The following is a 14367-nucleotide window of genomic DNA, read 5'->3' on the forward strand; positions in this document are numbered from 1 at the left end:
TTGCAGACGCGGCTCGGATCCCGCGTTGCCGTGGCTCTGGCGTAGGCTGGTGGCTACAGCTCTGATTCAACCCCTAGCCTGGGAACCTCCATATGCCCCAGGAGCGGCCCAAGAAATAGCAACAACAACAACAAAAAGACAAAAAGACAAAAAAAAAAAAAAAAAAAAGAATTAGGAAGCTCCCGTTGTGGTGTAGCAGAAATGAATCCAACTAGTATCCATGAGGACACAAGTTCAATCCTTGGCCTTTCCCAGTGGGCCAAGGATCCAGCACTGCTGTGAGCTGTGGTGTAGGTCGAAGATTCGGCTCGGATCTGGCGTTGCCGTGGCTGTGGTGTAGGCCAGGCAGCTGCAGCTCCGATTTGACCCCTAGCCTGGGAAACTCCATATGCCACAAGTGTGGCCCTAAAAAACAAACAAACAGACAAAAAAAGAATTAAAATGCACATTAATAAGAGAAAGAAATGGAACTGATGATATGAAAAAGTAAATCAATAATGAAGTGGGGGAATTTTACAAGTTCTTATGGAATGCAAAGACAATAGAGATGCAAGGAATAAAAAGGAGATTGAGAGCAGAGAATGGAGAGCCAATAAATGGATAACTGGTGTTCCTGAAGAAGAGATCAGAAGAATCTAGTATATAAGAAAGAGAAAGAAGGAAAGAAAGAAAGAAAGAAAGAAAGAAAGAAAGAAAGAAAGAAAGAAAGAAAGAAAGAAAGAAAGAAAGAAAGGAGGGAGGGAGGGAGGGAGGGAGGGAGGGAGGGAGGGAGGAGGGAAGGAAGGAAGGAAGGAAGGAAGGAAGGAAGGAAGGAAGGAAGGGAGATCCTAAGCATCCTAGAAAAGACTTATCATGTTCCAGAGAAGTTAAAAACAAATGAAGGAAAGAAGGAAGGAAGAAAGGAAGGAGGGGGAAAGGGGAGGGAAGGGGAATGGAGGTGAATGAACTAGCAAAGACCTACCAGCAAGACTTTTGAATTATAAAGAAAAAGGAAAAAATCGTACAAGCATCCTGGCTGGAAAAAACAAAAACAAAAACCAAAAACCATAAAACAGATTGTCCAGAAAGAAGCAAAGTCTGCTTGGCCTCGACATCAAATTTCAAAAGATAATGGAACAAGATTTACAATGCTTTTTTTTTTTTTTTTAAAATGTTCTCCTCCACAGATTTCACACCTTACCAAGCTGCCCTTTCCTTTGAGCGTGTAAATGACAAAAAGGCCTGTCTTGCTATACGAACCTGCTTCCTCCTTCATGAAAGCTTCTGAGATCACATCGGGAGAGGGCCCAAGTGATGAAGAAGGAAGCTGCCCTCACAAGGTGCAAGAGCAAAGACTGTGTCAAGGCAACCCTGAGGACCTGGAGTGCACTTTGCAGCTCTCTCCACTATAATCCGTTTTTATTCAGACTGTCTTCCTTCCCAGGGTGAAGGAACTGAGTTTCAGGGTACCTGCTCTGTGCCCCATCCTGGCTGAGGTTCTAAAACATGCATGTCTCCTCTCTTTCCTCTGCCCTGAAGAAGCACCTCTGCCTGCCCATTGGGCAGGGTTCTGGACTCCTACCTCATTTCTTTTCCAATTCAAGCAGCAGCTTCACTTAGCCTCCTGGAACCCCATTCAGCATCAGGCTGGCTGTGCTTGAGCCAGGCCCATCCCCTCATTTCAAAGGAAACTTGGCCATTCACTTGGTTCCACGGGCAAGAGCTGGGGAAGTGCCCTCAAGGAACTTGCAGGCTATTTATGGAAAGATGTTTAGCAGGCACTTAAGGATGCTCACTCAACACCCTTTCCAATCACCTTCTTAGCCTAGTTCTACCATAAGTGCTGGAAAGCCTACTTGAAGTTCCAGTTTCCATTGCAGCTAGGGTGGCCACAGGATACATTTCTGGCCAATGAAATGTAGGCAGGTATTCCTAGGAGGACTTTTGTTTCTCTGAAAATAAAGCAAGGCTTGCCAGAAAAAAAAAAAAAAATCTTCCCCCTTTGGTTTTCCTTTTCCTTCATGCCTGGAGCACAGATAAGATGTCTAGAGATTTCGGCAGCCATAATGTGATAATGAGACAAGTTGGAGGACGAAAGCTGCTGTGTTGAGGATGGTAACAGCAAGAAAGCAGGTGTCTCAGAAAGTGGCTGCACCAGCCCTGATCTGACTGTATCTGGATTTAATGTGAGATGAGAAAAATAAGCCCCCAATTGAATAACGCTGCATTCCAGTTTTCTGATGCTTGCAGCCAAATACAGTCCTAACTGACACGAGGGCAAATGAAGTTAAGGAATAACAAACAAAAGCTCAACCATCAGACAGCTTCATCCTAAATAGTCAAATTGTTACCAATCCGAGTGGGTTTGTTTTAAATGGTAAGATCTTTTCAAAACATTTTTCAAAAATATGTTCCACATCCATCTTTTCCTAACAATCTGTGATGGAGAGCCTCATGATGGAGGAAAATCCATGCAAAGGGCTTGTAACCCACTTTTAATGACCTCAGACTTCCATGAATTTTCAATATTCTTTTGGCTTTTTATGTCTTCTCTGATTCCCCATCACACTTCTCAACAACCCTACCAATTACAGTGCCTCTTTTCCCTTCTCTTTTTCTGCTACAGGCTTAAAATTACAGGAAGTGAATTTGCTAGAAGGGATTAAAGCAAGCACTAGACTCTGAGGGTTCTTGCCTTCAAAATCAGGGCAGGTACAGGGGCATGAGTTTTCTCATGAACTCTGAGTCAGATATGATTGAGCTTCTCAGAAGTCTTTTTGCTTTCTTCTTCTTTTTATCCACCCCCCCCCCACTTTTTTAGGGCCACACCTGCAGCATATGGAGGTTCCCAGGCTAGGAGTCAAATTAGAGCTGCAGCTGCCAGCCACAGCCACAGCCATGCCAAATCCAAGCCACATCTGCAACCTACACCACAGCTCACGGCAATGCCGGATCCTTAACCCACTGAGCGAGGCCAGGGATCAAACCTACATCCTCATGGATACTAGTCGGGTTTGTTACCACTGAGCCACAAAGAGAGCTCCCACTTTCTTCTTGATTCTTAACTTTGCCCTGGGTAAGTAAGATTACAGGGACCCAAGACCCAGAAATTTGAGGTATAAAACAGCAGCCCAGGATAAGTCATAAGTAAAGCTTGTGATTAGAGCGAAATGGATGCCACAAGCAAGCAGGGTTATAAATATTCATGGGAGGGAGAGGTTCTGGTGGCCAGAGTCAGGGAACAATTCATGGAAGAGACTTGAAGAATGATCAGACCCTGGCTGGGTTCGGATGAGAGAAACGGGCTTTCTAGGAGGGTGGTAACAAGTAGGCTTTCTAGGGAATTCCCTTTGTGGCTCAGTGGTAACGAACCTGACAAGTAACCATGAGAATGTGGGTTCGATCCCTGGCCCTGCTCAGCAGGTTATGGATCCGGTATTGCCATGAGCTGTGGTATAGGTCACAGACACATATTGGATCTGGTGTTATTGGGCTGTAGGTGTGGTGTAGGCGGGCAGCTATAGCTCCAACTCAACCTCTTGCGGGGAATTTACATATGCCAAGAGTGCGGCCCTAAAAAGTTTAAAAAAAAAAGTAGATTTTTCTAGAAAGGTGAAGTGTGGTAACAATGGGCTTTCCAGGGGAGTGGTAAAATTTGCAAAGTTTTTGAAGGCTTTGGAGAGAGCAGCGTGCTTGGCCAGGAAACTTAGGTAGAAGAGTGGAGACAGACAGATGTAAAGAGGGAAGTGAGGGCTGAAATATAACCTCTGAAGAGCCAGAATCCTTCCCCCCTAGTCCAAGGGACCACCGACAGGTGGCTGAACCCACCTTGGACAGGAACCAGCCTGCAGACCCTCCCTTGTTGTTGTGGCCAACATTGATCTTCATGAGCTGCCCCAGATCGGGGGCATCCAACATGAACTTGTCTTCAGCTCCCTTTTCAAAGTTGTCCTTTTCATTCTCCAGCCTCCTCTCGCCTGTAGGCACAGACCCATGAGAAAGTTACAAAGGAGACCAGACAGGGAGAGAGAACCAGCTCCAAACTTTAATGCACCGCCCACGGGAGGATGGCCTCAAAAGTCAGCACAGTGGGAGGTTGTGTGGATGGGGACACGCGGTGTGCAGGCAACTCTCCATATTTGGACTCAATTTTGGTGCGAACCTAAAACGGTTCTAAAAATTAGAGTTTATTGGAGTTCCTGCTGGGGCACAACAGGCTGGGTGGTATCCCTGCAGCACCAGGATGCAGGTTCAATCCCCAGCCCAGAGCGGTGGGTTACAAGGATCTGGTGTTGCTGCAGCAGCTGTGTAAGTCACAAATGTGGCTCGGATTTGATCCCTGACCCAGGAACTCCATATGCTGCAAGAAGGCCAAAAAAGAAAAGAAAATAGAAGTTACTAACTGAAAAAATAAAAATAAAAAATAAAAAGTCAGCCAAGGTAGCTTCACCCTGAGATCTATGGGCTCCATAAATCCCTCCAGTCAGTAGTTAAGGCAGAGGTTTGCCTTTGATTTGTGCCAGGGCCCAGAGGGGCTTCTGATTTCTGCCTTAGCCCAGAATCTCTACCCCATAAACCAATTTGCACCCCATCCCTGGACCTGAGGCTCTGCTTTGTTTTACCAGCTGCTTGTCCTGAACAAGGAGCACAACCATGGTCATTGGTCTAGGGGCTGTGGCTAGGACCTTGACCTCAGCTAGGAGTCTTCCTTAGGCCTGACATTTTTCTTTTTTTTACTTTTGCTTTTTAGGGCCACATCGACGGCATATGGAAGTTCCCAGGCTAGGGGTCACATTAGAGCTACAGATGCCATCTTACACCACAGCCACAGCAATGTGGGATCTGAGTCATGTGTGCCACCTACACCACAGCTCACAGCACCACCAGACCCTTAACCCACTGAGTGAGGCCAGGGATCAAAGCCATATCCTCATGGATACTAGTCAGATTCATTTTTGCTGTGCCCCTGTGGGAACTCCCAGGCCTGGCTCTTTTTCTGGAAAACAGCTATGACAACTATGATCAGACACTGCTGGGTGTTTAATATCATTTTGTCCCTCACTTTTTTCTCGACACCACCCAAGAGGGAGGCAATATTAACTGTTTTGCTGAAGAGGAAATTGAGAAGTTAAATAACTCACTAAAAGTCACACAGATGTTAAGCAGACAATTTGGACTCAATCTAACCTGTTCCTTCTAGTTTGCAGTTTTGTTATTACATTCCTAGGTCTATCGGTCATATCAACACTTACAACCTCACCTAGGCATCAGACGTTTTCTTCCTTTTCTAAAATTTGACTCTTTAAGTTTTTCTAAATTTTAAACTGCCACAATTCAAACACATAGAAAATAATATTAGGAGTCCCCACTGTGGCATAAGGGGGTCAGTGGCGTCTTTGCAGCATCAAGGATGCAGGTTCGATCCCCAGCCCGGTACAGTGGATTAAAGGAGCTGGTGTTGCCACAGCTATGGTGTAGGTCACAACTGTGGCTTGGATCTGACCCTTGACCCAGGAACTCCATATGCCTCAGGGCAGCCAAAAAAGAAAAAATAATAATATTAAGACACCCAGAGGTAAGAGGTATAACAGATATTAACATGTATAATTTCCTTAGGCCTTTCTTTTTTTTCTTTTTTTTTTTTTTTTTTTTTTTTTTTTTGGCCATACCTGAGGCATGCAAAAATTCCCAGGCCAGGGATCGAATCTGCACCAGAGTAGCAACCAGAGCCACAGCAGTGACAATGCTGGATCCCTAATTCACTGAGCCACCAGGGAACTCCCCTTTTTCTTTTTTAAAACAAAACAATGACAGGTCTGAAGCCTCACGTCCATCCCTTCCCCCATCTACCCTCTCCCCCAAACAAATACTATGGTCAGTTGGTATCCATTCTTCCCGTGAATTTTTGTTTGCACGTATGTATCCATAAAGTATACTATTCTTACATGCCTTAGAATGTTTCATAAATAACATCATAGTGTACAGCACTCTGTGTCAAGTTCCTTGCCTTGAGATGACAATGGCACCGCCCCATAAGTACTATTGTGAGGATTAACTGAATTAATGTGCACAAAGCCCCCTTAGGGCAGGCTGGAGCATGGTAAGTGCTATGTTACGGACTGGGGCTGTCACTACTGTTCCTGTAACCATCATCATAGCCTCCTTACACATCCTTGTGCAACTTACTTTCTTCAGTTAATATCACACTTTGGAGATTATTCTATTGGTGCTAGGAACAGAATTAGTCCAACTGCTGTATAAAGTCATTGAATGAAGAAAACACTATTATGGAGTTCCCATTGTGGCTCAGTAGGTTAAGAACCCAACGTTGTCTGTGAGGATTCAGGTTTGATCCCTGGCCCACTCAGTCAGTTAAGATCTGATGCTGCTGCAAACCAGAGCTTAGGGTGCAGATGCAACTTGGATCCAGTGGCTGTGGTGTAGATGGCACCTGCAGCTCCAACTTGACCCCCAGCCTGAGAACTTCCACAGCAGCCATAAAAAAAAAAAAAAAAAAAAAGAAAGAAAGAAAGAAAGAAAGAAAACACTATGTACACATTCTTTTACTGATGTACATTTGGGTTGTTTCTAGTTGATTGCTAGTGCATATAGCACTTAAATGGACTCTTTTGTACCTACCTTCTGCTGCCTATTTGTAAAAACTAGATCTAAACAGATTCCTAGAGTTGCTGGGTCCTGAAGTGTGCTCATTCTCCATGTATTAAGTATTGCAAAATTGCCCTCCAGAATGGTCGTACTACATCAATTATCACCAGCAGTGCATGAGGGTTCCCATTCCCCATAACACATGTATTTATAATTTTGTATCAATGTACAAAGGTGTCTCATTATGGTTTTAATTTGCATTCCATCAATTATTTGAAAAGATTGAGAGATTATTTGAAAAGATGTCCATATGTATACATATGAGAGATTGGTTCATATATACAGGCCACTTAGGCTTTGCTTTTCATATACTTTATTATATTTTCCTATTGTATTTCCTTTGTCTATGCTTTTATCAAACAGACTTTTTTTCTTGTTTTAATGGACTTTATCAATATTTCCCTTTGTGCTTTTCGTGAATTGTTCAAAAAAATTCCATCCTAAATTGAAATTTTTTTTAAAAAAAGGCATTCTCTTAAAGTTTCTTCTAAAAATGTCATAGTTTGTTTTTGCACATTTAAGTCTCCAGCCCATCTGGAACTTATTTTTGTGTATGTTGAAAGGTAAAAGGATCTACTTTTATCTTTTCTCATATGGTTAGACAATTGTTTGAACACCCATAACTGAAGAGTCTATCCTTTTCTCTCTGATTTGTAATGCTACTCTCTCTGTGTTTATGGACTCTTTTTTTGTCTTTTTTTTTTTTTTTTTTTTTTTTTTGTCTTTTCTAGGGCCTCACCCAAGGCATATGGAGGTTCCCAGGCTAGGGGTCCAATTGGAGCTGTAGCGACCAGCCTACGCCAGAGCTATAGCAATGCGGGATCCGAACCCCATTTGCAACCTACACCACAGCTCACAGTAACACCAATTCTTAACCAGCTGTGTGAGGCCAGGGATCAAACCTGCAACCTCATAGTTCCCAGTTGGATTCATTAACCACTGAGCCATGATGGGAACTCCTATAGACTCTTTATTCTATTGGTGTATTTGTTTATCCTTCTATCTATATCTATATCACGCTATTGGTTTTTAGAAATGTGATGTTTCAATATCTGGTAAGGTAAATATTCTCATATTAATAGTCGACATTATTTTCATTATTCAAAATAAGCTGTTTGTGGACATGAATTTTAAGAGCAGCTTAAGCTGTGAGATATTACCTTTTGGGAATTTGACTGAAATTGCATTGCATTTATAGAATAACTTGAAATTTTGGACAACTTTTTTGTTTGTTTTTGTCTTTTTAGGTCCACACTTGCGGTACCTGGAGGTTCCCAGGCTAAGGATCCAATCAGAGCTGTAACTGCCAGCCTACACCACAGCCACAGCAACCTGAGATCCAAGTCGAATCTGCAGCCTACATTGCAGCTCACAGCAATGCCAGATCCTTAGTCCACTGAGCAAGGCCAGGGATCGAACCTGTGTCCTCATGGATGCTAGTCAGATTTGTTTCTGCTGAGCCACGATGGGAACTCCAAATTTGGACATCTTAATGAATTTGTATTTTCTCATCCATAAGCATAATATATTTTTCCATTTATTTAGGTATTCTTCTATATCCTCAGGTAAAAATTTTTTTTTCCAGAATGCTTTTTAGAGTTTTTCTTAAGACATCTTATAATTGCTGTTGTAAATCATTATTTATTTATTTATGCTTTTTTTAGGGTCATATCTGTGGCATATGGAAGTTCCTGGGCTAGGGATCCAATCAGAGCTGCAGCTGCCAGCCTACACCATAACAGCAGCAATAACAGATCCAAGCCACATCTGGGACTTACACCCCAGCTTGCCAGGGATTGAAACCATATCCTCGTGGACACAATGTTGGGTTCTTAACCTGCTGAGCCACAATGGGAACTTCTAAATCATATATTTTAAGTTAAATGTTTGCTTGCTGTCTTTATTAGTTTGTGTGTTACTCTTGTATCCAGCACCTTTCTTAAACTTTCTTAATGTTTCTAATGATTTTTAAATTCTCCTGGATTTTACAGATGATCATTTGCTTTATGAAAATTAAATTTTGTTTCTAAATGGGGTGAGAGGTAGGAATTTCTAATTTTATTGACTGAGAGGGTTGTCTCTATGTTACTGATTCATTTGCATTTGTTACAACCTGCTTTGTGGTTAAGTATGGGGTCATTATGTGCTTGAAAATAATGTGTATTCTCTACAAGTTTGATGCAGCAATCCACGTTTCTGTTAGATCAAGGTTAACTGTGTTGTTAAAAATCTGCACCCATTCTAAATTATTATCCATTTGACTTAACAGTTATTGAGAGTGTCGTATTGGAGTTCCCATTACGGCTCAGCAGAAACAAATCTGACTAGTATCTAGAAGATGCAAGTTTGATCCCTGACCTCACTCAGTAGGATCCTGCTTTGCCGTGAGCTGTGGCATAGGTTGCAGACATGGCTCGGATCCCACATTGCTGTGGCTGTGGTGTAGGCTGGCAGCTGTGGCTCCAATTCAACCCCTAGCCTGGGAACTTCCATGTGCCACAGGGTGGTCATAAAAAAAATAAAATAAAATAGAGAGAGAGAAAGGGAGAGTGTTGTATTAAAATCTTCCACCAAGGATTTTGTTGAATTTTGCTTCACATATTTTGAAAATATGTTAAATACATTAAATCTACACAAGTTTAGAATTATTATATCTTCCAGGTTAATTTTTCTTTGTGTCATTGTCTAATATACTTACTTCTAATGAAGTGCTTTTCTTAAAATTTAATTTGATGGATATTAATATAGCTATACCAGCTTCTTGACTGTTGTTGATGTGTTCCTGATGTAGTCTTTTCTGTATCATATATTTAAGCTGGATTTTATTTTTTTAATTTAATATGAGAATATTTCTTCTTTAACTGAGTTTAGTTTATTTCTATTTATTGCATTATTTACACATTTATCTTATTTTTTGCTATTAGCCATGATTTTTCTTTCCTCATTTCCTGACCTCTGTTGGATTGTTTGAGTCTATATTCTCTTTTATTTCCTCTGGTTTAGAAATTATACATTTCTATTTATAGGTGGCTATTTTACAATTTTAATATGCACACTTGACTTACTAAAATCTAAAATGAATCGATATCTCTACTCAAGGGTCAGGGAATGCATTGGAACCAAGAACTTTATTATGTTTTGGCTCTCACTGTCTCCTTTCTTTCTCAGTGGTTAGTATCTTTTAGTGTCTTGGGTCCACATTTCCTCATGTTTTGATAAGAGTCATCATTAATATTGTTCTGTATAGTTAATGCTTGCTTAAATTCGCTATGTAATTATTACATTTTTGCTAACGTTGCTTCTTACATCTCACTCCTTTTTTCTGGCTACAGTCTCCTTTTTCTTGAAGTACTCAGTGGTTATTTAAGCATAGGTCTATGAGTGGACCTTTGTTTCTCTTTTTTACATGGAAATTCATTTGTTTTGTTTACATGGAAATTCATTTTGCCCTCCCTCTAGAATGATAACATAGTTGCATATAGAATTCTAGGTTGAGCTATATCCTTGCTCAGAGGATTGAAGATATTCCATGAACTTATATCCTCTATAGGTTGCTGATAGGAATTAGCTGTCAATCTAATTATTGTTTTTTGTAGAAGATACTCCACCAAATCTGGTTATTTCTAAGATCTTTCTCTTGGCCTTTGGCTTCACCACAATGTATCTAAATGTGGATCTGTTTTTATTTCTCCTGATCAATGACTTTTGTTACTTTAATCTGAAGGTTCATATCTCTGCTTAATTCTGAAAAAAAAAAAAAAGTGATCAGCCCTTATCTCTTCCAATAGTCCCTCTCACCTATTCTACATGTTCTCTTTCTGAAACTCCTATTCAACATGTCAGAACTTATTCTCTCCACTGTCTCATGACTGCTTCCTGATATTTTCCAACCTTTTATGTGTCTGCTACGTCTGCATATTTTGTTCATATTTATTTAACACTTCACTAATTCTCTATTCAACTGTTTCTGATTATGTTGTTTAACTGATTGACCATTTATATTTAGCAACTTTATTTTCATTTCCTATATTTGTCTTTGCAATATTTTTCATAGTGCCTTGTTATTTTTCTCAATTGTTTCTTTCAGGTCTATAGTCAATTTAAACATACTTAAGTTATAGCCTTTCTCAGATTATTTATCCAAAGTTCTGGATGATTTAACATTATTGTTTGTTACATCTATTGATGTTTAGTCAAGGTAGACTGTGTCCTTGTGTGCTTTGTAGTTTTGGAAAGTGAACTTCTCTCCAGCATTTTATCTGTGGGAAGCTCCAGCATTTTGTCTTGCAAATACTTCTGCCAAGCACCAAAGTCTATTATTGACATGAAATCAAATTTCTGTCCCTGAGGGAGAGGGTCCCCAAATCATATTTGTAATATAAAATTAGACCTCAAGCCCACATGAGTGTGAGCCTATAAGTTACCAATTTCTCAGCAATTGCCTTTAATCTAGAATTCTTACAGGCATAATTTTACTGTCCTGATGAGCAGTTTTTTCCTATTTTCTTCTTTCACTGAAGATGTTCCTGTGAATCTTCTGGGATTCTGGGTTTATGTGTGGCTCTAATTTTTTGCATATCTTGCCTCCTACAGAGCCAAGATCTCATTTTCTGACCCCAAATATGTACGGAAATCCATCCTGTAGATTGCTGAACATGACAGTTCCCTTCTTCCAAGATCCACAGTATCAATTCAAAGCTAATACTTTGGTTTTAAGTTTCCTCTTCATTTCTGACACCTGGAGATTTCTCTTTTTTCTTATAATCCCAGCAATGCATTTTTAATTATTTAATATGTCGTGTTCCAAGTTCATGTTTCTGTAGTTTTTCTGACTCCTGTACTAGTCCCTTAAATTGGCAGAAGCCGGAGAGAACCACCTGTCAAAGTTCTGCTGGCCTGAACGTTCTCCCAACACCTGTGGCTGTGTCTATGCCCTTAGTTCCTCTCCACCTATGGGGCCACATCTAATTCTATCCCTGGGCCCCATTCTCTTCTACCCCAAACCACTGCATTGAATCAGGCCATGCCCAGTCACATCCCCAAATATAATTCAAGATGGGCATGGAGCTTAGACAGACGGAGAGTAGGTAAGAAGGGGTCCCCTGGAGATGTGGAGCTTGGGTCTGATCTAGGATGCAGGATGACTCTAAATCAGCCCCTAAACCAAGCACATCTTGCTCTTAAATAAATGGACAGGGTGGGCACCTTGTTGCCCAGGGATGGCCATGACAAACCAAATCACAAGATAAAGAAAGCTGCTCAACAGATGAGCCTAGATGAGACTGGAAGGGCCTTCCTCTGCAAGGAGGGTGGGAAACAGTCCACTTAAGAAGCAGTTCTTGGCATGGCTTGTGAAGAGAGGATTTCAAAGCCATTACCCGTGTCTCCGTACTCTCCAAATATGTTGATGAAGACATCGGCATCGGTCCCTGCCCCAATGACGTCACCAGTGTAGACCTTGACTTCGTACTTGTTACCTGGAAATGAACACAGAGGAAGCTGCAGCTCGTTTGGGTCCTAAGGAGAGAACAGAGGCCCCAAAGCTACCCCACCATCCACCCTTTCCTCCACCAATGCATGGAATATTGTTAATAGTAACAAAAACCGAACAAGACATAAGTCACCTGATGTTGGTTCCAAGTGGTAACTGCTAAACTTCATGCATAGCACGAATCAGAGGTAGAGGGGACTTATGTTTTCATTTACTAACATATTGTTTTCGGATGCATGAATCAACCCAAATGCAAGATGCCACCCTGAACCAACCCACTAGCATATCTCCCTGGGACACTGAAATTACTTCAGCTGGGCCCTCAGCCTCTACTCTGTCTTCCCCAATCTGTCCTCTACACTACATCATAGTGTGAAAATTCATTGGGGAAAATTGATTATGCAAATGAAAATCAAATTTATATGTAAATTGCCAAGGCCATAACCAATGTAAAGACCAGAGAAACCAAAAGCCAGCAAACAATGCATGTTTAGGCATTACTTCATTTAAAGACCTGTATCTGCTTCCTGTATCTTTGCTCCATTCACTGAACAGAAATCCATTCTCTGTAACCCCAAAATGCCTCAGCCTTGGCAATGGCCTCAAGGGGGCATGGGGTTCAATGTAAACTTGACAACATGATGAGTCCTGCCCAGGTCTCCCCAGTTGGAGCCTGCCCTTTGTGCGGAGCAAAAGATAGGAGTTGCTACGTAGTGTGAAAGTGAGATTTCTCCAAACTTTCTTTGAGTGTCAACAATTCTAAGGGCTGAGGCACCTTTCTTTTCCTTTTCCTCTTCTTGCAGTAGATTCCTATTTTTTCCTATATCAAAATCTTCTATTTTTTTCAGATGTCTTATGCCCAGTATGTGAAGCTGATAAAAATTAGACCAGTTTAATTGAGGCCCAGAAGCCGTCCCCTTTGCCTATATCCTCCCTAGAGCCTTCCCTGATGCTCCAGTCCCCCAGGGCTCTTTCTCCTCGGTGATCTTGGCTCTGCCATGTTGTCCATGTCGATAATTTCCAAGTTTCACCATCTACTCCTTGTGGTGTTTGCTGTTTCCTGCAGGTGAGACTTCTAAGTTCTCAAGAACTTAAAAGAACTGGGAGAACTTCCTTTTCTCATATGGCCTCTCCAGCACAGTGCTGGGCACATACTGAATCTCACTAAGTGCATTGAAAAGCAAATTGAATTGAATTTCCTAAAGCTCAAAGTTCTGGGAAGTTGCTCAAGGTAAAGGACTGAGATAGGGAGAGGAGAAAAAAACTAATCTCATCCCTTCCCATCTCAAGTCCTGTCCAACAGCACAGGGCTGCCCTCTAGAGATGAGCCAGTGCAGAATCCTGCAGGGAACCCACCGAGGACACTCCAGCCATGAGGCAGGTTCTCTGACCTGCCAAGAACCTTGAGCCAAGAGGGAGTGTTGCCTTCTCTTTCTCTCTTCGATCTTCACCATCCAGGGGGAGGGAAGATCCTCAATCCTTGTCCCCAACTGAAGCCTCCTGTAGGACAGTCATTCTCAGATTCCCTCCCCCTCTTGCTTCGCCACGAAGATTCTTCTGAGACCACACAGAACCAGGGCCTTCAGAAGAGGTCAGACCAGGCAAACCCCAGCTCAGTGGCTTGAAACTTGGGCCACATTCAGGCTCCTTGGGGAGCTCGTTAACAAGGCAGAGTTTCCAGGTTCCCTCCCAGAGACCCTTTATTATGTGGGTCATCCTCCAAGGTGCAGAGGCCTCCTGCAGGGCACAGGGGGAGTGGGGGGAGAGTGGTGATGGTTCTTTCTTCCCCTGCCTGGCAGGTCCTCTGAGGACCACTCATTTTGGTGCAAGCCCTTTCTCAGGTGCAGTCCAGGTCTCGCTTCACACAGATGCAAGTCCCCTCTACAGGGTGGCAAAATGCCCTTAGCCAGTAGTGCATGGGGATCAGGAAAGGTTCATAAAGGCCACTGCTGAATATCCGTCAGTCAGAGGGGCAACAGGACCCCAGAGAGAACGGGGCACTGTGAGGTAGAAGAAAGGATGAGGGGGCTAGGAAGTATTTGTGGAAGGAGTAACAGATACTCTGAATCCTTCCAGAAGGCAACATTTGAATTAGTGGGTTGAATTCTAAGGAGGGATATTTTAGCTCACCAGAAGAAACATTTTCTAGTATCTAGGGCTATCCAAAAAATGCCTGGGAAGCCCTTGGCGGAAGTGAGTTCCCATCACCAGTGACACCTAAGCAGTTACTC

General features: G+C 42.1%; 1 protein-coding gene across 2 annotated transcripts in view; it reads right to left on the bottom strand.

The window, feature by feature from the left end:
• LOXHD1 (lipoxygenase homology domains 1) overlaps positions 1-14367 on the bottom strand; it is a 206284-nt gene that overhangs the window by 142997 nt on the left and 48920 nt on the right. For both annotated transcript variants that reach the window (XM_021092583.1, XM_021092585.1), the window contains exons 5-6: positions 12024-12122; positions 3808-3956 (exon numbers count right to left, since the gene is read on the bottom strand). In XM_021092583.1, coding sequence (XP_020948242.1) covers positions 3808-3956; positions 12024-12122 — 248 coding nt within the window. The remainder of the gene's footprint in view (positions 1-3807; positions 3957-12023; positions 12123-14367) is intronic.

This window comes from Sus scrofa, chromosome 1, assembly GCF_000003025.6.
Source record: "Sus scrofa isolate TJ Tabasco breed Duroc chromosome 1, Sscrofa11.1, whole genome shotgun sequence".
Taxonomy (NCBI): domain Eukaryota; kingdom Metazoa; phylum Chordata; class Mammalia; order Artiodactyla; family Suidae; genus Sus; species Sus scrofa.